The sequence below is a fragment of the Pollachius pollachius genome, assembly GCF_949987615.1.
Source record: "Pollachius pollachius genome assembly, chromosome: 11".
Taxonomy (NCBI): domain Eukaryota; kingdom Metazoa; phylum Chordata; class Actinopteri; order Gadiformes; family Gadidae; genus Pollachius; species Pollachius pollachius.
In genome coordinates, this window is record NC_136944.1 from 21938914 (window position 1) to 21965464 (window position 26551).

General features: G+C 47.0%; 3 protein-coding genes across 5 annotated transcripts; 2 read left to right on the forward strand and 1 right to left on the reverse strand.

Annotated features, from left to right (window-relative positions):
• Positions 1-4202: 4202 nt before the first annotated feature.
• pheta2 (PH domain containing endocytic trafficking adaptor 2) lies at positions 4203-7310 on the reverse strand. The gene is made up of 5 exons (XM_079745628.1): positions 6946-7310; positions 6681-6849; positions 5334-5426; positions 4871-5174; positions 4203-4772 (listed from the first exon to the last, which is right to left on the reverse strand). Exons 2-5 carry the CDS (start codon positions 6687-6689, stop codon positions 4351-4353), a joined length of 828 nt encoding a protein of 275 aa, XP_079601754.1. The 5' UTR covers positions 6690-6849; positions 6946-7310; the 3' UTR covers positions 4203-4350.
• A 980-nt stretch (positions 7311-8290) lies between these two features.
• On the forward strand, positions 8291-13400 carry cd2bp2 (CD2 (cytoplasmic tail) binding protein 2). The gene is made up of 7 exons (XM_079746095.1): positions 8291-8366; positions 8588-8666; positions 9054-9183; positions 9489-9646; positions 10263-10866; positions 11086-11171; positions 13187-13400. Exons 2-7 carry the CDS (start codon positions 8592-8594, stop codon positions 13295-13297), a joined length of 1164 nt encoding a protein of 387 aa, XP_079602221.1. The 5' UTR covers positions 8291-8366; positions 8588-8591; the 3' UTR covers positions 13298-13400.
• A 577-nt stretch (positions 13401-13977) lies between these two features.
• Positions 13978-24677, forward strand: prr14 (proline rich 14). Of its 3 annotated transcripts, none has more exons than XM_079746090.1 (10): positions 13978-14070; positions 14864-15031; positions 15246-15396; positions 15519-15587; positions 16253-16293; positions 16776-19781; positions 20135-20252; positions 20634-20743; positions 21724-21792; positions 22182-24677. In XM_079746090.1, the coding sequence occupies exons 2-10, from the start codon at positions 14892-14894 to the stop codon at positions 22507-22509; spliced, it is 4032 nt and encodes a 1343-aa protein (XP_079602216.1). In that variant the 5' UTR covers positions 13978-14070; positions 14864-14891; the 3' UTR covers positions 22510-24677. The 3 variants fall into 3 exon arrangements, with proteins under 3 accessions (XP_079602216.1, XP_079602217.1, XP_079602218.1); XM_079746091.1 differs by lacking the exon at positions 13978-14070 and adding an exon at positions 14474-14577; XM_079746092.1 differs by lacking the exons at positions 13978-14070; positions 14864-15031; positions 15246-15396; positions 15519-15587; positions 16253-16293 and adding an exon at positions 16477-16590.
• The last annotated feature ends 1874 nt before the right edge of the window (positions 24678-26551 follow it).

Sequence of the window (26551 nt, forward strand, 5' to 3'; positions counted from 1 at the left end):
GGTGTGAAGCCGCATTGTGCCATCATCCCCGGGAGGCTTATATACCGCTCAGCTGCCCATGCTAACTTTAGCCGCAGCCTTAAGTTTGGATAGGGATAAAGGACCCACAGACACTGGGCATAAAACACCATACATTGCTGGTGGGGTTGTGTGTGTGTGTGTGCGTGTGTGTGTGCGTGTGTGCGAATGTGTATGTGTGTGTGAGAGTGTGTGTGAGAGAGAGAGAGAGAGATGGAGATCAACAGGAAGGTCGAGAGTCGATAGGGGAGAGAGAGAGAGAGAGAGGTTGTGGGAGAGGGAGAGAGAGAGAGAGAGGTTGTGGGAGAGGGAGAGAGAGAGAGAGAGGGTGGGAGAGAGAGGAGAGGAGGGAAGAGGGGGCCGGTCACATCGGAGGAGACAGTTAGCAGGCCAGCTATCCCCTTACTGGAGATCCGAAATAGACCCCGGAGTCTTGGAGCTAGGTAAACCCGATATCTACGGGACTCTAGCGTAAGGCTCAGAGTCCCACTTGGACTAATATGGACATCCAGGACTTAGAATCCTGTTGGGTCACCAACCGGGTCCCTCCCTAATGTCCATCGGTCCGGCGTCAGAACCTCCGTCCACTCTCTCTCTCTCTCTCTCTCTCTCTCTCTCTCTCTCTCTCTCTCTCTCTCTCTCTCTCTCTCTCTCCATCGCTCTCTCTCTCTCTCTCTCTCTCTCTCTCTCTCTCTCTCCATCTCTCTCTGTCTCTCTCTCCATCTCTCTCTCTCTCTCTCCTCTCTCTCTCTCTCCTCTCTCTCTCTCTCTCTCTCTCTCTATCTCTCCCTCTCTCTCTCTGGGATTTTATTTTTGGTTTGTGATTTGGTCGACGCGTTATTACGGCCCGAAATACAGGCATTCTAGCGCCTCAGCAACTCATATCACATGGGCAGCATACCCTTTATGTTCATGCTTATCCTTTACTGGCCTCTATCTAAATGCAGGTTTGATATTAAATAACGAAGGGGACTCGTTATGGCTTCCGTGTTGGACGTTACCGTAGGAGATGCTTCACGGCTGCCAGATATGCAGAGCGGATCATATGGCCGTTCGTTAATGCCAACGTACATGGAACGATCGGCCCTGATACCAACCCTAGCCCGGCTACCCAGGATAGAAACAGGGCCACACATATCACAGGGTCACGTGCGTTTGATCGACAATTTATAATTCGCCATTTCTCAAACCACTCAGTTGTTCTAAAGTTTGAAAACATTTGACAGAAAGCTGGAATTATTGACAGACAGACAGACATACGGACATAAGATAGATAGACAGAAAGCTAGTGAGATATAAAGATGGCTGTCTAGATAGATGGGTATATGTATAAAGGTTGATGGATAGAAAGATAAAAAGATTGAGAGATAAAAAAATGTTGATACAACATACATGAAAAAATAGATAAGGGTATATATACATATTTATAGATGCATAGATAAGGGTATATAGATACATACAGTTATATATATACATAGATACATCAATATAAACATAGAGACACAGATAAGGGTGAATTTAAGGGTATATAAATAGATACATAAATAAGAGTATATATAGATTCATTAGTATGCATCTACCGGTATATATATACCCTTATCGATTTATTTATTTACTATATATAAACATTAATTCATAGATATGGGTATAAAAGATACATCGATATGGGTATATATATAGTGACACAGATAAGGGTGTTTATAAGGGTATATAAATAGACAGATAAATACATAGATCGGAGTGTGTATTAATAGCCTTATCGACTACATCTATGGATGTATTCCCCTGCCGGCTGGGAAGGCATTGGCCCGACTTGGCAGCCGAGCCATGAGAACCACACGCCTTTAGTGGAAGCTATTCTTTATTTTGGTGCGCGGTATCACCCTCACAAATTATATTAATGAGGAGGGGGTGTGTTTTTATGACGGCTAAACCCTAACCATCTCTTAAGGGTTAGTGAGAACCCCACCCACAATCCCCCCCTGTCCATCTATGACAGCCCCCCCCTCCCACCAAAATGAGGGGATTATTTGGCTGACAAGGCGATGCAGTCCAGGTTTGGAATGGGAATATATATAAAAGGAGCAGCTGATTCCGACTGGAATAGCTGAATAAACCATGGAATTCTGACACCTCTGAGACCCTTTGCGGAATAGAGATGAACTTTGGAATATTTATAATATATACACATATGTTTGTGTATGAATTCCTGCATATTGCTTAATGGGGACTTAGGGAGTGGGTCAGAATTAGCTTTGAGCTTAACCAAGGCTCTTACACTTACAGCCCTGAATACATCTTAAAATATCCCAGAAATATCGTTGTCCTTTATGTTGATAAACCAGGACTCAGTACACACTAACACACTTTTATTGACACACAGTCTCTCTGATGGGCCGTGATGCTGTTCATGACCTCTCATTGTCTGAATAACCCCCACATACACTCTCTCTCTCTCTCTCACGCACACACACACACACACACACACACACACACACACACACTCTCTCTCTCTCTGTCTCTCTCTCTCACACACACACACACACACACAAACACACACACTCTCTCTCTCTCTCTCTCTCTCTCTCTCTCACACACACACACACACGCACGCACGCACGCACGCACGCACACACACACACACACACACACTATGAAGAGTACTTTGGGTGTCTTGAAACACGCTCTATAAATGCAATGATTTTTTTTTCTTCTTCTTCTACCAGTGGTAGTAGTATAAAGGAGCACAGGTGAAGGGAGACAGGGCCCCTTGGTGCCAGGGACAGGCTGTCTTTCCTGGGATTAGAGGGTTAGTAGAGGGACTCTGTGGTTTAAAGGGTCTTCGGTGCCTGGCTCTGTTGTTGTCCTTTCCGGCGCCTTCCAAAGAATGCTGGCCCTCTGGACCTCGAACACGTCTCTGGAACAAACAGGGTCTGAGCTGTGTCTTGGACATACCTCTGAGTGCTGGAAACACTGTCCTATTAATTAGGATTATTAACAACTCAGAACTCTGGTAGAAGGACAGTTGAACTGATTCAGTAGCGTTTAAGTCACTGATGTAGTTTTGAAAGTAACGTTTTAATCTTGTACAAAAAGCCAAGCTGGAAGTCTTGATTGTCCTGTTTTCTAACAATGACATAAGAAATCCTGTTTTAATTTAAAGTAGACTACACTTGGCAGATAGTGGTCCTAAAAGACAAGCTAATTTCAATGACCAATGGATCAAAGTAAAAAATAAAGCGCATTCAAAGTCCAAAGACTTCGTCGGAATACCAACACTGTTCTTAGAAACTTTCCATGAGTAAAAAGTGCTGTTTTAATCGAATTGACCTATCAAAGAGACCGTCACCTGCGTGAAATGCCAAGCAAGAGGCGGTCTCTGATATCTCCATCAGATTAGCACGATCAAAGAAGCTTGAAACCACAAGCGCTTGGCTGAACTTGGCTTCCCTTCTGCGGCCTCAGTTGGCTCCCAGCGACCGCTATATGCTCCACGGCCCACCAGCAGAGAGGCGTTTCCTCAGCGTGGGAGGGGAGGGACAGCTGTGTATCGACCGTCGCGAAGCTCCTTAGCCCTTGGCTGTAAATAACGTCTCCACCAATCGCCGTTATTTACTACCTCCGTCAGGCGTTAACAGACAGATGTGAGTGCGTTCCTGCCGGGGCGATCCGTGCACAGCTATACCCACGTGGGGCCCGGGCCATCCATCACTCTCCAGGGGAAGGGTATGTCTGTGTGGGGCAACGGAATGTGGAAAGGCCAACATTTTGACCTGCCTGGGAAAACAACCTGCCGCATAGGATGGGCCTGTGACATGGGTGACGTGTGGCATGTAACTCTACGCGCTGTGTGTATGTTTGGCTGTGTGCATATGGATGGGTGTGTGTGAGGGCGTGTGCGTGTGCGGGCCGTCTGTGAATGATTGCTATTTACCTTCCAGTCACTTTGTTTTGCAACTTGATCTGCCGTGTAGACACTTGCTATTTATCGCCATGAACGTCAAAAAATCCATTTAACATTGGATTTTTGTCTCTGCTGTATATTATATCTTAATGTGATCTTGATTTAAAATCAATATTTCTTATTGAGAAACGAATTAAATTAGTAGTCCAATTAACTTTAATTGATTGAGCAAATAGTTATCTTGCCATATTTATTTGTATTAATACTGTTGCCTCCAAGTTGATGAGGGAATAACACAATTCTAATTTAAAACATGAAATGGGTTAATGTCATCCTATTTACGATGTATATTATTCCCACACACTTTACATTTGACGCACATGAACCATATTATAAAAAACAATAACACATCTCCATTAAAATGTCCACTAAATGTCAATCAGAGCGCCCTCCCTTTGCTCCTTGTCCACCTGCCTCCTCCGTAGCCACGCCCCCCTCACCTGCAGCACCTCTTCCCCATAATACTCGTGCAGTTTGCTGAACTCTTCCAGGGGATCCAACCCCACTGACGGCCACTCGCCATAGAGAGGCGCTGGTCCGTTTAACGGGGTGACATGCGCGTTCCTCTTCGACCAATGCTTCGGGGATTTCTTATTCGCAGCTTTGGGAGAAAACGAGGGTTCTTGCAGCAGGTGGCCGGTGCTGTAGCTCCGCCCGTCTCGGACGTCGCTTTTGGCGGCCTCTATCGTCAGGAGCGAGTAGTGCCTCACCCGAGCGACCGACGGCGGCCGGCTGCTGTCCCCCTTCACCGTAGAACCGCCGGCAACAGAAGCTGCTTCACGTTTAGCTTCTGAAATGAACGCAAGAAAGAGGTACTTCAAAGCATGTCCATATATGTTCGTTTGACAGACAGAAAGACAGACAGACAGACAGAGACAGACTATTCACCTTCATACTGGTGGCCCAGATCCTTAACCAGCAGAGACAGGTAACAGTGGCTCGCGGAGAGCAGCACCTTGACCCAGCTCTCCTGGGTCAGGCGCTCCTCCGCGGCGAACCGGTAGGCCCTGAGCCCCGGCGCCGGGAAGACGAGCGAGAAGCAGAGCTGGCCGTCTGCCTCGCTGCGCCGCACCACGCAGCCGTCCAGCACGATGACGCCCAGCAGGTGACGGTCTGCCGGCCTCTCCTGGTAGAACAGCACGTTGCCCTTCAGCACGAACCATCGCCGGTGGAAGGTGGCCGTGCGCTCTTTCTGCGGGGACATGGAGGTCAGGTCAGTATGTGGATAGCGCAACAAATAATTGGGACAAAAACATATATATGCAATAAAATATATACAATAAAAAAAATACAATAAAAGATACATATTTAAATATATATATAATTTATATATTTGTATTTTAATGCCTACCATTTTGTAGAGATAGCCCTCTTTGTCCACCGGTGATGTGCAGGACAGGTAGTGGTTGAGTACCTTCTTGTGGATCTTCATTTCAGCACCTGGCTGCACAACAGACAGAACCCACTTTAAACAGAACCCAAAGAGCCACTCTGTCTTCCTCTCTCTCTGTGTTCAGCATGTGTTATGTGACCCGACACACGCAGGTGTTTCCCTGTTGTTTGTCACGACCACTTCTCTATTTTTCGTACACTGCGGCTACAAATTCAAATGTATTGGTTCCTCTAGGATCACCGAAAAGAGAAGTGTTCTACTGCTTTGGATAACTTCTGTATTGAGACTGGATACGGGTGCACAGTGAGGTGGGAGTTTGCAGCATGCAAATCGTCTCTGTCTAAACAGTTTAAGAATAAAGAGACCTCTGAACCTATAACAATGAGGCTAATATATTTAGGAAATAAACATACAATAATCTGAGGCCTCGGATGGGAGTTCGCACCTGCATCTCTATTAGCTTGAGTCCAATGCACTGGCAAAAGCAAAGACTACAGTCTCAGAATTGCTGAGAACAGTTCTGCTCCCCACGTGATGTGTGGTCCATATGTTGTTTCCCCTTCATCATGTAAGCTCTGTCTCCCATTCCTTGTATTGTCCAGACACTTTACCTGTTCCTAGCATTATCTAACGTTTACCTTTGTGCCTGGGCTAAACCGGTCACAAGGGAGCAGAGATCCCCTTATGCATTCTTCTGCTCTGAGAATACAAGAAACTCTGTCCTTTAGGTAAACATTATTTGATTTGAACATTGAACATTACAGTGTGGGGAGACGCAGCGGTGAATTCTCAGTTGGATCATTTTACCCTTGACTACCCTAAGGGGGTAAGGGAAAAGGCGTAATCAACAAAGGGCAGTTAGAGAAACCGAATGTTACATGGTTCTGATCATGTCAGTACCCGTCATGTATGTGCTCTGTTTTGGTTTAAAGCAGACATCAATACCCGATTAGGAAACATATAGAACAATTAAAAAAAGATTGAAGATGTCCAATACTGTAACACCCAAGTATATTTCTACTGAGATCCATGATCCCCTAATCGACTCACAATCCAAAATGCCTTTGTGCTCAGAGTGCATGATGCAACCTACTGTCAAACCCCTCCCTGCCCCCCCTGCTCGCACCCCTCCATCAGCGTCACCTAGACCTACCTCTGGCCAACCTATGTCCCCCCCCCTCCCCCTGCACGCCCTCCTCCATCGAGAACCTTATCCCCGAGCCTTACCTCTGGCCAACCAACTCCCCCTACCCCTCCCCTCCATGGATTCCCTGATCTGACCCAGACTCTGTTACCCAGACCTACCTCTGGCATCCCCACCGCCAGCTGGCTGCTTCTCCACCTGGCTGGTTCTCCACCTGGCTGGTTCTCCACCTGGCTGGTTCTCCACCTGGCTGGTTCTCCACCAGGCGTGCTGGTTCTCCACCTGCCTGGTTCTCCACCTGGCTGGTTCTCCACCCGGCTGGTTCTCTACCTGCCTGGTTCTCCACCTGGCTGGTTCTCCACTCGGCTGGTTCTCCACCCGGCTGGTTCTCCACCCGGCTGGTTCTCCACCTGGCTGGTTCTCCACCTGCCTGGTTCTCCACCTGGCTTGCTCTCCACCCGGCTGGCTGGTTCTCCACCCGGCTGTCCCTTCACCGTCCCCTCTCTACGCTCCCCGTCCCCGTCGCGTCCGTCTGGGGCGGAGGAGGGCGCAGCGCGACGTGTCTCGGCGGCCCGGACTTATCCAGATGGAGACGATGTGGCTCCGCCGTACGGGTTCAGGTTACTCTCCCGGTACTGCCACGGGTGCGAGAGGACAAGCATTGAAATATAAATAACTCGACCCACTTCCTGGTAACAGAACCCTGACACCCTATCGTCTCTCCCTCCCCTCCCCCTCCTGCGCGCTCCGGTCCACCTGGCTGAGGGCGGGACGCGTGCCAGTGGGCCTTGGGTTCCTTCAGCCTCCCCGGACCCCCGGTACCTGGGAATGAGAGGCTGAGCTACGGCGCGGTCTGGGATGCTTCCGCCTTCCTGCTCTCACTTCCCCGGCCGTGTGGGCGGCTTGTTTGATGCAGCTTTTTAAAATATATATTTAAGTATAGTGAACCTCTTTTGTACTCAGTGGGTGGCGCTGCTGAACAGGACATAACCTTTCATTTTTATCAGTTCTGGATGTGTGTGTGTGTGTGTGTGTGAATCTTTACATTTAGCAGACGCTTTTATCCAAAGTGACCTCCAATAAGTACATTTGTCAGACGAAAGAGTAACAACATTATCTCTGTCGGTACAGAAAGGAAGTTGCCAAGCACTAACAATCGCTAGGTTAACCCATTCCCCGTATACAAGAAAGATAAGATGCTACATGAGGCCAGGACGCACAACATACATAGATATGCATAGCACAACAATGATGTGTGCGTGATCAAGCATCCTATTCCTGCTCGGAAATGGCAGTCCACCTGCAACCCGATCCCCTCCAACACACTATCTTAATCAGTATACATAAGGTGGATAACATCCATTTAGTTACTTAATGACACTGTGCGTTCATTGTTGTGTTAAGTCAAACAGCAGGTTGCCAGTCCCTTTTAATGTATACTTTGGAAGTTATTTTCTGATACGAAAACCCACCATTGTTTTCTCTTGATGAAATTTAATATACCACCATAGAACAGGGATGCCCTGATTTAAACAAAATCTTTAAATATGTACAGTGAAACCCATTGTCTTCAGTAGAACTGAAGGCAATAAAAGTAACAATACACCCAAAGATTAAGACGGTTTAATATCTGAAAATAATATTTTTAATGTACACATTGATTTATTACTAATAAAAATGCAATAACATGTCCGATTGGGCAAACTTGGAATGTATTATCTGTAATTACACAGAAAATAATTATCGGCTCAAAACGACGTCACTTCCGTTCCAAACCGGATGACGGTAATGGCGACAGTGTGAGCTTGTGTTGCGTCTCGTTTGTTTTTCCCTCATTTTTGCACCAGGTCTGTAAACACATTTTCAGATTGCATGCTTAAGTTTGTTGTTCTTGCTCAGCAGACGATCTACTGTGTTGAGAAACATAAACCCCATTATTTACGACTTGCATTGCTGTGTTTTGCGCGCTGAAATGCTGTCTGGTGAAGTAAACATTGACCGTATGCGTTATGAGAAGCCATTGAAACCCCTGAACTCACATTAAGAATTAAATTTTGTCTACATCCAGCGCCATGTCTAAAAGAAAGGTCACTTTTGAGGACGGCAATGGGGAAATCGAGTTGGAGGAGGAGGTGCCCAGCAAAAAGGTACGCCAGGGTCTGATTTCACTTCTTAAAGTTTCTGAGCCATTTCATTTGATAACTAATTACTAACTATAGATGGGGTAATCTGTCCTGGGATAATCTATCCTGGGGTCATCCATCTCGCTGCATAACATCTACTGGTTTTGCCGATATTGGTTATTAAATCAATATAAATCACTGCCTTATCGTGATGCTTAGTAACGAAACAAACTGTTAGATAAGTGGTATTCATTCATGTCCTCAACTAGCCTCGAGAAAACAAATTACGTCCTATTGATGTCATGTTTATATTATAACTTGGATTACTGGAATTTTGCATTCCCCTTAACCAACTATAGTGATACATTCAAGACTTAACATTTCGATTGTATTCCTGTTGTTGATGGTCAGTTATGCGAGGTTGTAGCTGGACCTGGTTCAAGGTTTAAGGGAAAGCATTCCCTGGACAGTGACGAAGAGGATGATGAAGAGGAGACTAAGACCAGCAAATATGACATGCTGGCCAGCGACGATGTGGAAGGTATGCTGTGTTTGCAGTGTTTTGAATTGATGTAACTGAAATGTTTCATGGGAGATTGATTGCTCCTATAAAACCCATGCACAACATATACACACAGGTTTGTTGTTGCCTCTCAATGCATACCATCAAACAATGTAGGTTTTGAAATAATATTTAAAAAAGAAATCCATCATGGATACTTTGATATAGGCATTTCAAAACACACATGCAGACAACACACTGACACTGAATAAAACCTCTTTGGATTATTATGAGCAAGCCACTCCACTGCTCCTGCCCACCTGTGATTGGTGGCTTTCCCTCAGGCCAGGAGGGCGCCACGATAGACTGCGACGAGGGGATCCCCATCACCCCGTTCAACCTGGACGAAGAGATGCAGGAGGGCCACTTTGACGCCGAGGGAAACTACTACGTCAAGAAGGACGAGGAGATCCGGGACAACTGGCTGGACAACATCGACTGGGTGCGTACCAATCCAGCTTCCGTGATAATAATAATAATAATAAATGGGACTTATATAGTGCTTTAGTAGGACTCAAAGTCGCTTTACACTTCGGGGCGATGGTAGAAAACAGACATACGCGGGGGGGAGGGCTAAGAGAAGGAAGTTAGTAGAGAAATTATGGGTCTTGAGGTGGGTTTGGAAAACTGTGAGGGACTCTTGAGCCTCTGATATCTTGGGGGAGGGAGTTCCAGAGCCTGGGAGCTGCCCTGGAGAAGGCTCTGTCTCCAAAACTGCGACGGTTGGACTTGGGGGTGCAGAGAAAGCTGGCTGAGGTGGATCGGAGGGACCGAGAGGTTTGGTAGGGGAGAAGGAGGTCAGTGAGATATGGGGGAGTCAGAGTTGGTGAAGGGCTTTGTAGGTGAAGACAAGGATCTTGTTATCGATCCGGTGGGAGACAGGATGCCGATGGAGGTCCTTTATGACAGGGATGATGTGGCGCCGGGATGTGGCGCGAGTTAAGAGTCGGGCGGACGCATTCCGGACCAGTTGGAGTCTATTTATGGAGCGTGATGCGCTGCGTTGGGCGGTGGGTTCCCCCCGCAGGCCTCTAATGGTTTCTCCCTGCGTCCCATAGGTGCGGATCAAAGAGCAGCCGCTCAAGCAGAAGAAGAAGGGGCTCTCGGCCAAGCGGCGGCGCCGGGTGGGCGACGAAGACGAGGCCGAAGAGGAGAAACAGCGCGAGGAGAAGCGGGCGGGCGGCGACAGCGGCGGCGAGGAGGCGGAGATGGAGGCGGAGCCCGCCGAAGACCCGCTGGCGTCGTTCACGCAGCGGCAGCTGACCGAGGCCCTGGTGGAGATGCTGTTGCCGGGGGAGACGGTCGCCGCGGGGCTCCGTCGGCTGGGGGGCTTGGCGGGGAGGAAGAAGGGGAAGCTGAGGGGGGCCGACGGCGGCCGGGGGGAGGAGCCGGCGCTCCAGCGCGACGCGGAGAAGCTGGACCGGCTCACGGCGCTGGCCGACCGGCTGGTGGCGTCGGGGATGTTTGAGATCTATCAGCAGACTTGTGAGAAGCTGGCGTACCTCCTGAAGAGCCAGAAACTGTCCAGTAAAAAGCCCAAGGGGGGCGATGGGGAGGAGGACGAGGAGGACGAGGAGGCGGACGAACTCGACATGTTTGGGGATAAGTTCGACGAGAGTCACGGAGAGAAGGCCCAGGAGGGAGGGGAGGACGGAGGAGCAGGTAGCCAACGCAACCAGCTTTTTATGTTTTGTTATATTTGATGATTGATGATATGATTTATTAATTGATTTATGACGATTGGATGTATATCTATTAATGTATTTCTTATTTTTGTAATTGTATGTTTTGCCACGTTTGTATATCAAGCCGCTTTATAGTTCATTTTTTTGTGTTAGTTTTAACACGACTATGTCTGACCGCTCTGTGTTTTTTTCCCAGCGCCCCAAGGAGTCATGTGGGAGTACAGGTGGGAGAACGTGGACGGCTCCGAGCTCTACGGGCCCTTCAGCAGTCAGCAGATGCAGGTACGGCTTGAGACGCTCAAACGGGAAACATGAGCTGGAAAAAAAATAAACAATAATAATTAGGGGTGGTAAAGACAATCGATTCTTCGATGCATCGCGATTCTCTCTAGAACGATTCCATCTCGATGCAGAAAAATTAATAATCGGAAGAAAAAAAAAGGGATAATTTTAGTAATTTTAAAATTATTTGATTTATCTTCAGTGTGTATTGGCCAATCTGATTTGTCTTGGCAAGATTGCGATTCAGCCTACGCATAGCATGCACGCAAACTCACAGCCAGACACAAGAACTCCTTCTAATTCAAGAGCAGCTTTTCCTTTAATGACAGATTAGAAAGAAAAGAACTGAAACCTATTTTTTACATACTTCCATATTGTGTTGTAATGCAAGCTGCATTGATTATTGCATTGTTCATAGAAAGTCATATTTGTGACAAAAGCTTTTTCTCTAATAAATTATTAGATAAGTTAATTCATCTGTTGATGTCTTTAATGATCTTCACAAAAGTAGGAAGTGATAAGCAAAGAGAGCCTCCCCTGTCATCATGAAAAGAAAAAACTAATTATGATCAAATTAAAAAAATATTATATATTGGTATTTGTCTACTGATCTGTGGTCTAAATGTAATTAATGTACGATTCCAATAATTTAAATCATTTTAATTATCAAAATCGCTGAATTTGCCTTTTTCATGAGGGGGAATACGCGAGCTGAGGCCGGCTGAGGCAACGAGCAGTGCTGCCTCACCGAGAATAGTGCAATCCTTCACAAACTGGGTAGAGCACATGCGCTCAACTGGGTCAACCCAGTTAGCTTTTTCACCAATGTAATGTATGTAGACACTTTTATTGTATGATCGCACTTTACTTAAACTAGTTAATGTATTTGATGTATGTGTATAACATGTTTAGTCTTGCAGCAAGACTAAATATGCTGATCTGACATAAAACCGCGCTGAAAAAGCATGAAATGAGGCAGCCAGTACCTCTGCCTCACTGAAGGGGGTGTGTGCGTGTGCCCCCAGTGTTTACAGGACGCTTCCGTTAACTTCTTTTAAGCAAGTCAAGTGCACTACATCAGTTTGTTTATTTAAAAAAAAAACATTTCTGACTGCAAACACGGAAGATAATGATTCAAGGCCAGTACTATATAACAATTGGGTTCATATATTTGTAAATCTGACTCTGAAAAAGTCAGTGCCTCACCAGCCACGGACCTCACCGCGCGTCTCTGCAGATGAATATATATATTTTTGAAAATCACGCATTGGAAATGTACATAAAAAAATTGTTGCATCGATAATCGTTTTAGAATCGAATCGTTGACCTCATAATCGGAATTGAATCGTGAGGTGCCAAGAGATTCCCACCCCTAATAATAATCACATCTGAAACTATGTTTATTTAAAGGGATGATATTATGCCAAAAGGTGCTATTGGCTATTACAAACTGTTTGAAAATCTGCCTTTTACTGTTTTTTTAGTGACATCACAACTGGGAGAGTCCACCTAGATGTATGGTGGATAGATAAGGAACATTTTCTACAGTCCACTGTATAGGCTGGTGGACTGATTTATACAGCATACATCTGGGTGGACACGCCCACTTGTGTTGCCACTAAAGTAGAGTTTCAAACGGCTTGTAATGGCTATTCTCACTCTCGCATGGTTTTATATCACCCCTTTAACTTGAGATGAACATTCTCAGCACTTCAGTACAAAAAATGTATTGCACTCAAATTAGCCTCCCTTCCTATTAGCCTCCCTTCCTATTAGCCTCCCTTCCTATTTGTACACTTACATTTATAGTGAGATCTTTAGTTACATGGACTTTAAATCAATATTTACCACATTTATTCAGACGATGTGCTCATCTAGATTGAGTCAAAGGCCGTGCATCAGTAGGGAAGATGCTTTGTGAATCCATCAATATGTGTCTTTTCAAAAAGGTGAGCGATGTGTTTAGCGTTGACCTCAGTCCAGATGGGAGGTCTCATCATTCTTGTGTTCTCCAGGGCTGGGTGGATGAAGACTATTTCAAAGACGGCGTCTACTGTCGGCGGCTGGACCAGGAGAACTCTCAGTTCTACAACTCCAAGAGATTAGATTTTGAGCTTTATGACTAAAGTACCATGGATTCAAAAAGCACACAGAATATTTACACGGCATCATCATCAATCTCTCTTATCTTCTTAAATTCTGTTTCGTTTTTTAAATAAATGACTTATTTCGTCCTGTCACTTTGAGTATCTTGAATTTTTGGTTTCACCAAACACACAGAATCTGAATTAGATTTAAAAAAATGATCCTTTCAAAAAGTATGTCTATTGGGTTGGCAATTTTCGTTTCCCCTCATATCCTTTAGAAAATAACCAGTCAAGGATAATCGACTCATGGGGCAGTTTGGCTCTACTTAGAACTGACAGTATTTTGCATTGAGAGTTTGCAATCCAAAATACTTTAATTAACAGAGCCAAGCACCCATCAGAAAGAAGGTAAACAAACAAACACCCACCCTTAGCAACCATCAAAACATTTGAGTCCGACCACAACAAGGTGAATCGAGCATTGCCACGGTGATACATTTAATTAATCACATTTTAATTTAACTGTTAGTCGTCATCACTTCACATGCGCCAACTTAGAAGTCAATCGAGGACAAAGACTACAACCAGAGCAATGGTTCTGGGTGGATTTAACGCTGAGGATGCTCCCCTCCCATTGGTCACCTTTCTGGAGGGAGCGTCATGCGGAAGCAGAGCGGGAACTCTGATTGGCTGAGCCGGCAGTCACTGCGTGTTCATGTGAAACGGATACATTGTAGGGCGCCGTCCGGTCCGGCTCGTCTCGTTCATCACGATGATGGACCATTAAGCGGTTGTCTATGAAGACAACCTCGGTGAGTACATTCACGGTAATAATATAGATGCTTAGCTAGATGCTCAGCCACAGTGTACTACCTCTCTGCATCGCCCCCGGTGACTTCGACCAGGACGCGGGAGGAGTGAGTGGGAGCCCCGGGTGACAGTCCAAGGCCCCGGCTACTCCCCGGTGGTCCCACCGTGCAGCAGCATGGTTGTCGGCAATGCATGTGATAAAGATACAAATAAAGAGCACATGCGTCCTGCAGGCTTATCATGAAGTTACAGCCGGGCCGTTTGAACGTGATATAGATGATTATATTAGTAAATGAAGGTTATGAGCCAAGTGTTATTGACGTCAGGGTTCAAACAGCTTCCTTCCAGTAAATAGACAGAGCTGGGGTGGTATGTGGGAGATATGTTTTTAAACGGGGTTCAGGGTGTGTTTCCAAGAGGGTTTGAGGTTCAAAGTCGTTTTTTGAACCGTCCAGTCACCTCGACGAAGAGATTTGTTGTGACTTGCTATTTGGCGCTAAACCATTGCGGTAATGGTATTACTGGTTTTCTCAGTATCCTATTGATTTGGGTGGCCTGTGTTTACGTCGTGTGTGGTTGGATGAATACCCTCTCTTCGCCTTATACGAGCTTTTTAAGTATTTTATCCCTGTATCAAAAAATGAAGGAATATTTACAGTATAAAATAAGGTCGAGGAGACCTTTTCTCCTTGTTTGTTTTTCTCATTTGTTGCATTGCGTCATCTAGCATCCCCCGTGGTTCAACGTTGAGTTTACACCCTGCACGTGTGTTTGTTGTGTTATTGTTGTTTGCAGAGGACTACACACAGTCGAGAGAGCAAGGATGTTGACTTATTCCCCGGACCCCCTCCCTCCTGTAGTTTGTCTAATGGAGGAAGATGTACCCCCGAATCCTTTTTGCAGTGCACCCCCCCACAGTGAACCCCCACCACCTCTCCCTTCCCTCTCTTCCAACACTCCCAGGTATAGTTTCCAACACCTTTTCTTTCCTTTTCCTGTTTTCTTGTGTGTTACCCCCGCCCTGCCTACTCTGCTGAATTGAGTCCTTCTCCATATTGGATCAAATGTAAACATTGTTATGAGTGATTATTCAAAACAGTTACTTGCTCCTATTACAACCTGAGGGGCCTGTATCTAAGTCAACCTGAAACATATATAATTTAATTATAATTCACAGCTGCGAGAGTGATGGAAAACCCAACCGCAGTAGAGCTGGTTTGTGTAAACCACCGACGACCAGAAAACCCTGGTCTCAGATCGGCCAGACTGCAGCGAGGCCGCCCACACCAGTCAAGACCCCCACCAAGACAGCGGGGGCAACCTGCACGGTACACAGGCTTAGCCTCTCTTGTTTTTATGAATGGCCGTCTGATGGACGGGTCTGTGTGCTGTGTAGTTCATGCAGGTGTGTGGTAACAACATCGCACTCCATTGCACTGTTGGTCTGTAGGCCCCAGGGTTACAGGATGTGTCCATTCAGCTCGTGAGGGTGGATTCTCCCCAACGGCCACTGTCCCAGGTCAGCCCCTCTCCGTTTACTAGGTGTGTGTGTGTGTGTGTGTGTGTGTGTGTGTGCGTGTGTGTGCGTGTGCGTGCGTGCGGTTTGTCTTTCTCAACGGTGACTAATGGTAGACGGACTGCATTTACACAGCGCTTTTCTAACAAGTGGCAACTCAAAGCGCTTTAAAATATTGCCTAACATTCACCCGTTCACGCACACGTTCACACACCGACGGCGGAGTCAGCCACGCAACGGCCAGCTCGTCAGGAGCAGTCAGGGTGAGGTGCCTTGCTCAGGGACACCTCGACACTGAGCTTCAAACTAGCAACCTTCCTGTTACCACCCAACCGGCTCTACCTCCTGAGCCACATGCCGCCCTATTGCTTAATCTGTCTGGGTGAAGATGTACAGACAGCTGGTCTCTGTTTACTTATCTCTGGTAGCAGGGCATGTACATTACAACCGACAATAAAGGGTGGACCTACACAATGAAGTTGTGTCAGGGTTAATTGAGAGTGGTAATCCTCCTTCACGGTCGGCTGCCTCTGACACAAATAAGCAGTCACGTCACCGCCTTGGGCTGACTGAACCCACACATCCCAGAATAGGCCGTTGGGGTCGGCTGCTTTTGAATAAAAACGACATTTCTGAACTTTATAATCTGAAATGTTGACTTTTTGCAGAGCGCGGCACCTGATATGGATGTGTCGCTGTTTCCATCAAAGTGAGTATTAGTCATATGTTTGAAGCTTGAAATGCATCATCTGTTGGCGATGTAAATGTTTGTGTTTCAATTGTTTGAGGAGAGCATTACTTCTTTAATTTGATTTATGTGTGTCTTCACGACAAATAGCAGGAAAGACAATCCATGATAAGGGCTTTGCTCTTGGATGTTGAATGAGTGTATCGCAGACAGAATGGAGAGGGAAACATTGGGAAGGAGAAAGTCACTAGGCGTCTGTGTTTTTAGAATGACTGAAAGCCGGTCTAGCTGTTTTTCCCATGACCGTCTATATTTAAGGTAGGAGGTCAAATGGCCAAGAATAATATTTGTATTGATATTCAATTATTTATAGAAACTCTTGGGAATGTCATGTCATTTGTGTGCGTGTGTGTGTGTTTGTGTTTGCGCATACGATTGAAAGTGTGACAGATATGTTTTACTGCCAAAGGTCAAACCATCTTGTCTCTGTTTTTCCCTCTCAGGCACAGAGAACCGAGTTCCACCTCAGAAAATGGAACACTGTCCACGATACAGAATGAGGAGAAACCCTTCGCTACCCATATGGATCTCAGCAGTCCGCCTTTCAACAAACCCCCCCCAGACCATCCAGAACGGGGCCCCCCGGACCAGCACATGGGACTGGAGGTGAAGACCCCCCCCGCCAAAGCCAAATGGGTCATCGGCCCGTTCTTTCAGTCCTTCAAGTCAAAAATGGCGAGTTTCAGCGAGATCGTCATGAGTCCCGTGAAGCTCTTCACAGCACACAGCCCTCCCGAATCTGCTAGCCTCGCAGACGATCCAGATCCATCGGACCGGTCCAACGGCTATGAAGGTCAAACGGTAGATGACGGTTTGAACGATGACACCCTGCCGTGGATGCCTCCTTTGGCATCGAAAGGGCTGACGGTTGATGAGGAAGACGAGGAACGTCTCCGCACCGCGTCGCTCGAGCGTTCCCCGACAAAGCCCTCTGAGATGAACGATGTGGCCCGCGGCTCTATACCGGTCAACAGACCAACGTCGGCAGACATGGAGACCAACGACGATGAGCCGGTTCCTCTGCCTCAGCTTACCCCGGAGAAACATCCAGAACCCAGCACATTCAACAACATGGAGAGAAGAGCCCAGAGAAGCAAGCGGGTGGTTCAAACGAAACCCCTTTACTCATTGAATAGATTTGTGCTACGGAGCAAATCTTTGGACATTCTCCCCTGCAGGGAGACGCAGGAGGCTAGCTGTGCTGAGCCTCACCACAGGCAATTCTCTGTTGAGTGTACGGTGGAAGCCACCATTGGGGACCTAAGCAATGGCGATGTTCTCTGTCTGGATCATTGTATTGAAGGTGACTGCAGTGAAAGCTGCAGCAGCCTCTCTGTTAGGAAAAGCCCACGGAACTCTGCCAAAGAGGGAACCAACGGTGCATTGAATACAATCTCACAAACTCTTCCCACTGGACAAGGACTGCCGGAGGCGGGCCCAGGCTCTGATCCGGTCGGACGCATCAGGAAAGCCAAGAGAAGATTGACTCTTGATCCTCAGCCACGAGGCGGTGCTCGCTTGAAAAACAGGAAAATAACCAGATCGGATAAAAGAACAGAAGATCCGATAAACGCAGGCGTAATTCCGCATGTCACGGAGGATAGCGCAACCAGCCATTTGAAAGAGCTCCGGAACGACCTCTCGTCGAATATCGTTCCCGTCTCGGAGATGAAGCTGAACCCGCCGGCCAAGAAGGTGCATCTTCTGAGGCGGGTGCAAAAGAAGGGAACAAGCCAACCGGAAAGTCTAGCTGCACCTAAAGAACCCACCTTGCACCGTCAAACTGAAAACCCAACTCCTTTGGTCGCTGTTGTTGCTGTTGACGCCTCGCAGCCCAGAAACACGACGTCGGATAACCTCACAAATAAACCCGTCAACACCAGGAACCCCAGGGGGGCAACCAAGAAGGGGGTCTCAAAACCCGGGTCGCGTAAACCAGACTTTAAATCTGACAGCATGGATCTGGGAACGCCGGCGATGACCACTTGCACGCGAGATGCCGACAACAAGCAGCCGTCTCCAAGTGCCCCGGACCAGCCCTTGGAGAACCTGCTCTGTAGACCCCAGGTCCCGCTGCCCGCTCGGCCCTCAGGTTTGGGCAGGAAGCGGGACCTTTCGCCAGAGTGTGACGCAGACGTTTCATCAAGTCTGAGCATGTTCACAAACGTGAACCAAATGTCTAATCCGGCGAAACGTTCAGTGGTTCGTAAGCAAGCACGTCCGACTAAAGCGCGGGGCGTGGCCGTGGACCACACCTCCGAGGCCCTATTTGGGTTAGATTCCGTCTCCAGCGTCCTGGATGTCCCCGTGACTGCCAAGAGGAGTCTGAAAACCGGAGTCAAGAGGCCCAAAAAGGGCTGTGGTGAAACCGATGACCAATCGCATGCAGTATACCCGGCGCAACACACAAAGCATGTAAACGTTAACCGGGGGAAACACTGGAAGCACAAGACCATTCCCGCGCATGGAGGTGAAAGGGACAATTTTCTCAGTGGCGCCGAAGCTTCCGTCCAGGAAGCCGGTCATCATACGCAGTGCGCGACCGTACCCTCCGCCAATGGGCTCCTCGGCGACCAGTCGGCCGAGTCGACGCCCGGCAAAAGAAGCGTGAAGATAAACCACACGAAGCAGGAGAGCCGAAGGAGGAAGGAAAGGCTGCTGTGCGGCGCCGACGTCTTCGAGGCACACGTCGTCGAGGAACGGGAAACCAGGAGGACCAACCTGATGGAGCTGGACTTCACCTCCTCCTCCTCCTCCTCCTCCTCCGGGGGCCTCCAGCGCAGCGTCTCCTGCCCGGAGATCCACTCTCTCCACCAGCACCACGCCCTGTGGCCCTCCCCTGTCTACTCGCCCCAGCCCAGCAAAGGACGTGTCGCCCACCAGCACCCCCACCCCCTGCACCACCAGCCGCTCCACGATGTCCACCGGCTGCCTCGCGTCCTCTGCAAGCCCCGGCGCACCCGGCGCCACACGGTCAGCACCGTGGAGGTGGCCCGGGAGATCGCCCCCTTGTGTCTGCGCAAGGAGGTGTACCCCTCCAGGAGATCCGGGGGTCCGGGTGCCACTGCCCCGGCCTCCCCCTTCTCGCTCTCGGCCCTGGCCTCCTGTTTCCTCACCAGCCCCATGGCCTTCCTCTCCCGCCGGCTGGACGGCAAGAGCGCCACCGCGGCGGCGGCGGCGGCGGCGGCGGCTAACTGTGCTAGCGCGGCGGCGGCTAACTCCGCTGGCGCACACGGACACCACTTCTCGCTGTCGCCGTCGCCGTCCACCGACTCGTTCCACTCGGCCGTCTCGTCCCCCTTCGCGGCCTCGTCCTCCTCCTCCTCCTCCTCCACTGTTTTCACCTCCTCTGCCTCTCCGGCGTCCGGCTCCTCGTCCCCGTGGCGACTGTTTCCCGGGTTCCACGCGAGGGCTGACCCCCCTGCGGTCAGTGTGTCCCCCGTCCACAGGTACGCGGCCCCCTCGCTGCCTTCTGTGTGTCGTGAACTCGTGTTCAGTCGTCAAAGACTGGTTTTCCTTTTCCTTCGTGTAAGGCCACACCCCCTGGTATAGAGCCGTAGAGTGGCGGCATTTAGTTTCCGTCTCCAGATTATTATATTTATGAAATTGGGTTAGTGACTGGATTTACATGGATGATCGATGGGGGGAGTTAAAGGCATTCTGGGTAGGAAAATGGCTCACTGGAGCAGTTAAAGGTTTTAAACAATATCCAACTGTTTTAGCCTGTATTATTCCTTTTTAAACATTCATATATATATATATACACTAGACTCCTGTTAATTGTTAATTTGTCATGGTTCAGCGCGGCGTCCCAGATGCCCATGGAGAGCGAGGCAGAGAGGACCGAGGAAGAGGAGGGTGAAGACGCACACTACCGCCGGCAGTTTGAGGAGAAGTCCCTGTCAGACTCCGAAATCAAGGTACAAAGAAAAACTAACAACCGTGTGGTTTCACGGTGCTCATGTGGTCTCATTTCTTTAAAAAAACATGGCCTTGGAGGACGAGACCGCAGAAAGATCTTTTGGTCTTTTATTTCTTGGTCGGAATAAGTCTGTATAATGTTCACAGCTCCGACATTTTGGTCGAAATAAACAAAGAAACGTCCTAGTATGTCAAATATGACATAGAACCCTCAAATTCACCGGCCAAATCCATAAGGTGTTGTTTCAATGTCTTATTTGACCCGTGTACCCCTTGACCAATTCACACGGCTTTGTTTCCATAATGTCTTGCACTCTCTATGCAATGGTCAGGCACAGTCACACAAATCTCCTTTTTTAACATGCATCAACCCTTTACAGGTGGTGAAAATTACAGAAGAAAGAGGCAAGGTGTCATCCATCCGAATCCGCAAAACCCGTCCCAAACCGCAGAACAACCTCACTCCCATGGGCCTGCCCAAAGCCATCAGGTACGGACTGCTGGACAGACGGGGTCTAGGGTTAGTGTTCTGGAACACAAGATGCCTGTCTCCTTCCCCCCCCCCCCCCCCCCAGAGGGGGAGACATTAGGAGACAGAACAGAACAGACACATGAAACGGCCGTCTCTTGTTATTTTGACGGCTAGACTTGGGGAACTGTATCCACATGCGTTTCTACATACATAAGTTATGGACCGTATTGGTGTTCAGAATACCATGCTGTGAGTATACGCCGTGTATTCACTGCCTGAGGTAATGGGAGAATGTTGGGTGGAGGTTTGCATAAATCTGACATAAATTTGTTTGTACGAACAGTTCTAGTGAAAGTAGAGTATTTGCAGGATGCAAATGCTAACATGGTTACAGGTCTGTTTTTAATCAATGTGAACTGTGCAGTAAGTGCATCCTTGGATTCTAAACACAGACATTATTGTAAGGGTGTTTCGAAGTTCAGTAAAGGTTTATTTTTCCAAGCGTGTGTGGACAGTAAGGCCCATGGAAAGTCGTTACAGACATTATTACGGCTGGATGTTTGCAGTTGATAACGTAACCGGGTGCGCCTCAACCCACATTTATACTAGGCAAGGCAACTTTATTCATATAGCACTTTCCATACACGAGGCAGACTGAAAGTGCTTCACGTACAATGAAACAAAACAATAAATTAAATAGGTAAGTAAAAGAAAACGACGGCAAACTAGCAAAAGGCAAACGAATACCAAACTGTATTCTGCAGTACTTTACCGCACAGATTGCATGACAGGTGTGGCTTCAAAGCTTTTTCCACCACCTCCACATGTTTATCCCCTTGGCCCCCATGAGACCCTGGACCTAAGCCATTTACAATCCTTCTTTATCACTCCTTTACGGCACCGGCAAGCGCCAATCGTTGTTTCATGTCTGTGCGTGCACATCTTATAATCAGCTCCTCGTAATCCAATCTCAACCACTGATGTCTGCTTCCCCAAAGGCTGAAGAAGAAGGAGTTCAGCCTGGAGGAGATCTACACCAACAAGAACTTCACCGCGCCTCCAGAAGGGTAAGATCAAGCACATTTTAGTTTTGATTTTTCGGAAAAACTGTTCTCTTGCTTATAGCAACAATGTACCAAAAAAGATAAGGTGTGCATAACATTTATTTTATTTATGAATGTACATTTGTTTGGTAGAATTACATTGAAGGGCCTTTGGCAGATGCTTTTATTCAAAGCGACGTACAAGAAGTACATTTGTCAGAAGAAAGAGAAAAGTCAATTTATCGCTGTCAGTACAGTAGGGATGCTCATAGAGACACCTCGCCACTCAGCAAGCAGGGACTAGGGGATCGAACTACCAACCTTCCGGTTACCAGCCAACACACTCCTGAGTCGCATGCCCTCCCCCCGCCGAGACCCCACTTCATATCAGGCCATCTCTTCCCCCCCCCCAGTCGTCTGGAGACCATCTTCGAGGCGCCGCTGAGCCGCCGCAACGGCTCCACCTCTCTGTTCGGCCAGCGGCGCCTGAAGCGCGCCGTGGAGTTCCCCGAGGCGGGGGAGGCCCGACGACCAAAGAAGCCGCTGGGGGGCGGAGCCGGCGCCGGCGGTGCTTGGAAGCAGGGCGGCGTCAGCTCGGCGGGCAGGCCACGGCGCGGGGGCTACCAGAGTGCCAAGGAGCCCCCATCTCTGAGCGCCCAGGACGTGGACTCGCTGCTCTGTGCCAAGCTGGACCAGCTGGACCTGTTGCTGACGCTGAACAGCGGGGGGGCAACGCCATAAAGCCAGCCGCTAAGGTAGCTGACAAATTAACTGCCCGTTTTCGCCAGTTAGTTTGTCAGTATAGCTAGTTGCTAAGCTAACTGACGAAGGGCAGCTGGTTTTGCGACTCTGTATAGCGAGTCGCTAGGCGAACTGACGAAAAGCAGTTTGTTTAGCGGCGCTGTATAGCGAGTCGCTAGGCTAATTGACGAAGAGCAGTTAGTTTAGTGACTCTTTATAGCGAGTCGCTAGGCTAACTGTCGAAAAGCAGTTTGTTTAGCGACTTTGTATAGCGAGTCGCTAGGCTAACTGACGAAAAGCAGTTAGTTCAGTGACTCGCTATGCAGAGTTGCCTCCAGTTAGCTTAGCGGCTCTGTATAGCGGGTTGCTAAACTAACTGACAAAAAAGAGCAGTTAATGGCTGCCGTTTTGGCGGCCTTTGAGAGCGGGAGACTTGCCTATCCCTTCCAGTACTTTATGCTTGTTTACCAGCGTCGACAATAATAATAATAAATGATATTTATTGTCGCGACGCTGATGGATTGCGTTGACAATAAATATTGTATAATAATAATAAATAGCGTATTTTGTACCTTGTAGAATTGGAAGTGTATATATTTATGGTGTCGAAGGGTGATTACAAAGTGCCGAACATGTGTAGCCTTTCATAGCTGTTGTATTTGTTTTAATACTGTATAAATATCTCTATACATCGCCGTTCACCATCGCCTCGCCGTCCATACTAGTACCACCGAACCCAGACCAACAGTTTTTTATTGTTCAGTTTTACATTGTTCTGCTCTTTTATACAAACCAGTTTAATCCAAACCAAACGTTATCGTCCAGAAGGGTTAAAAAAACATGGAAGGCTATTAAACAGCTGCTCATAGTGTTTCCGTTTTATATTTTAACGTACAAGTGTTTCAGGAGGCGTAACTAATAGTAATAGGACTATGAGGTTTAAGTCGCTGTGTTCTCAGTGTGATGTTCCAGCTTCGCTTCCTAGGGCAGCTATTTCTCTCTCATAAGGTTCTCTGGTTCTACCTATCGAAGATGCTGTTGTAAAGTTATCTTCTCATTCTTTGTTTCAGTGAATGTCGTCGTGTTGCTGCTGTTAATTGCTTGCTGTTGTGGCAGTTTTGTTGCATCATTACACTTGCTAGTCTCCTTAGTAGCATGCGATGCAAAATGTAAATGAAAATGTAAATTATGTTAATCAGGACAAGTGAAGGAACAATATATTAAATATCTATATCTGTTTAATATTAAGCAGCTAGAGGTTTTTGTATAAAGTGGTAACCCAGCACTGAAGAACATACTTTTGCCTGACTTTTCTATAACTCTATAAATCTATTAGTCTCCATCGTCGTATCTGTGGTATTTATGTTAAAACGTACAAAGGTTTTTGCCTTTGCCCAATTTCCATGGGATTGCCTTAACTGTAATATTTGTACAATGTCCGTTTTGTTCGTGTTTGTGTTTTCTTTCATTTCTGCAAGTGTTTTCTTTCATTTCTGAGGATTTCAACATTGTTATCGTTTAAGTTTAAACCTGAGGTAAATAAGAGCACAATATTTGGGTTTGTTGGATGTAATCTTGGAGGGGTAGATTTCGTGTACATGTTTTGTTTTTAAATTTTTTAATACACAACGGTGAACATAGTGTCAGAACATATGTCAGGAATATAGAAAACCCATAAGCAATGCAAAGATAAAGGAATAGTTTTATTGTGGAATGTTGTTGCAACAAATAAGCACCTTCGTCAGAGGTTGTGAATTGTTTCTTGAAAGTCCTAATAAAAACAAATTTCTATATATATGTATATATAGATTTCTTTTACACTTAATTTATTCATAAACATTTGCAGCTCTGTTCAATTGTGAACTCGAAAGAGGTTGGGGATAATGACACATACATGGCAAAATTACACATTTTTGTATGTTATAACCAAATAAATACTACATATAAAGAATATTTGCACTACAAAAACAAACGCATAAAAAATTGGCTAAAAAAATTAGAACGGTAAACAAAGTTGTCCTTGGCATGTCACGTGACCCAGTCTGCCAAGTGGTTCTGGAGTGGGCTACACCTAAACCAGTTAATCATGCTAGCCCGTTTCCCAGTCCTTGTGTCTGGGTTGTTTCACGGGCTGCTCTCTTCAGTCTTTACTCGTGTAGGGCTCTCCTGCTTCAGTCGATCAGAGTCAACAAGTATGAAACCAGAACCACTAAGGCAGGGAAGATGAACAAGATAGCCACCCACACCGCGATGGAAATAAGGCCGTATTTCCTCGCTTTTCTGGAGAGCATCTGTGATTTTTCAGGATTTGTCGCTTCTCTGGCCTGCAGTGAACAAGAAAATCGAAAATACATTATTATCGACTAAAATAATAAGAATAACAATAACAAGCCATTGATTATAAGCTGAACATCTGGGTCCTTCAAAAACTGGCCGATTTAAGGAATGGAGTTGTTTTCCTACCTGGACTGAGTAGATGAGGGACATGATGCCGATGCAGGAGAGCCCACAGATGATGCTGCTGATGGCCAGCCGTCTGTAGTGAGGGTCCTTGCAGAGCGACGCGGAGACCAGATGACAGTTGGAGATCTCAATGCACGTGCTGTTGTTCACCGCGCGGTTCCCCCCGCCAGGAGACACTGGCGCATATTGGTCCTCAGCCCTCAGCATGGCCATTTCTGTTAGAGACAAACGGGGGACCTATGAAGTCAGGTACATTGTAATTGCAATACTAGGACCCGGGAGTCTTCTGTTTGCGTTTAGTTTGAGTGGCGTGTAAAGCAGAGGCATTTTAAGGGGGGCTAGGGGTCAGGGAGGTGTCAGGAATATATGGCCTGTTAAGCCCTTTGACACTATACCTGTGATTAAGGGCTATACATATACAATCTAATTGTATTACAATTTATAGGCTTTGTGAATCAACTGATGCGAGTTGTGTAAACAAGATCGAAACCCAAGAGCTAATCATTGTGAAAGTTGTTCACAACAACAACCAGAAGCTTGTTGTTTTTAATCAGGCCCTGAAGGGGAGTTCCTCATAAACTCCTCTTGCCTGGTCAGTATAGCGAGTCGCTAGGCGAACTGACGAAAAGCAGTTTGTTTAGCGACGCTGTATAGCGAGTCGCGAGGCTAATTGACGAAGAGCAGTTAGTTTAGTGACTCTTTATAGCCAGTCGCTAGGCTAACTGACGAAAAGCAGTTTGTTTAGCGACTTTGTATAGCGAGTCGCTAGGCTAACTGACGAAAAGCAGTTAGTTCAGCGACTCGCTATGCAGAGTTGCCCCCAGTTAGCTTAGCGGCTCTGTATAGCGGGTTGCTAAACTAACAAAAAAACTAACAAAAAAGAGCAGTTAATGGCTGCCGTTTTGGCGGCCTTTGAGAGCGGGAGACTTGCCTATCCCTTCCAGTACTTTATGCTTGTTTACCAGCGTCGACAATAATAATAATAAATGATATTTATTGTCGCGACGCTGATGGATTGCGTTGACAATAAATATTGTATAATAATAATAAATAGCGTATTTTGTACCTTGTAGAATTGGAAGTGTATATATTTATGGTGTCGAAGGGTGATTACAAAGTGCCGAACATGTGTAGCCTTTCATAGCTGTTGTATTTGTTTTAATACTGTATAAATATCTCTATACATCGCCGATCACCATCGCCTCGCCGTCCATACTAGTACCACCGAACCCAGACCAACTGTTTTTTATTGTTCAGTTTTACATTGTTCTGCTCTTTTATACAAACCAGTTTAATCCAAACCAAACGTTATCGTCCAGAAGGGTTAAAAAAACATGGCAGGCTATTAAACAGCTGCTCATAGTGTTTCCGTTTTATATTTTAACGTACAAGTGTTTCAGGAGGCGTAACTAATAGTAATAGGACTATGAGGTTTAAGTCGCTGTGTTCTCAGTGTGATGTTCCAGCTTCGCTTCCTAGGGCAGCTATTTCTCTCTCATAAGGTTCTCTGGTTCTACCTATCGAAGATGCTGTTGTAAAGTTATCTTCTCATTCTTTGTTTCAGTGAATGTCGTCATGT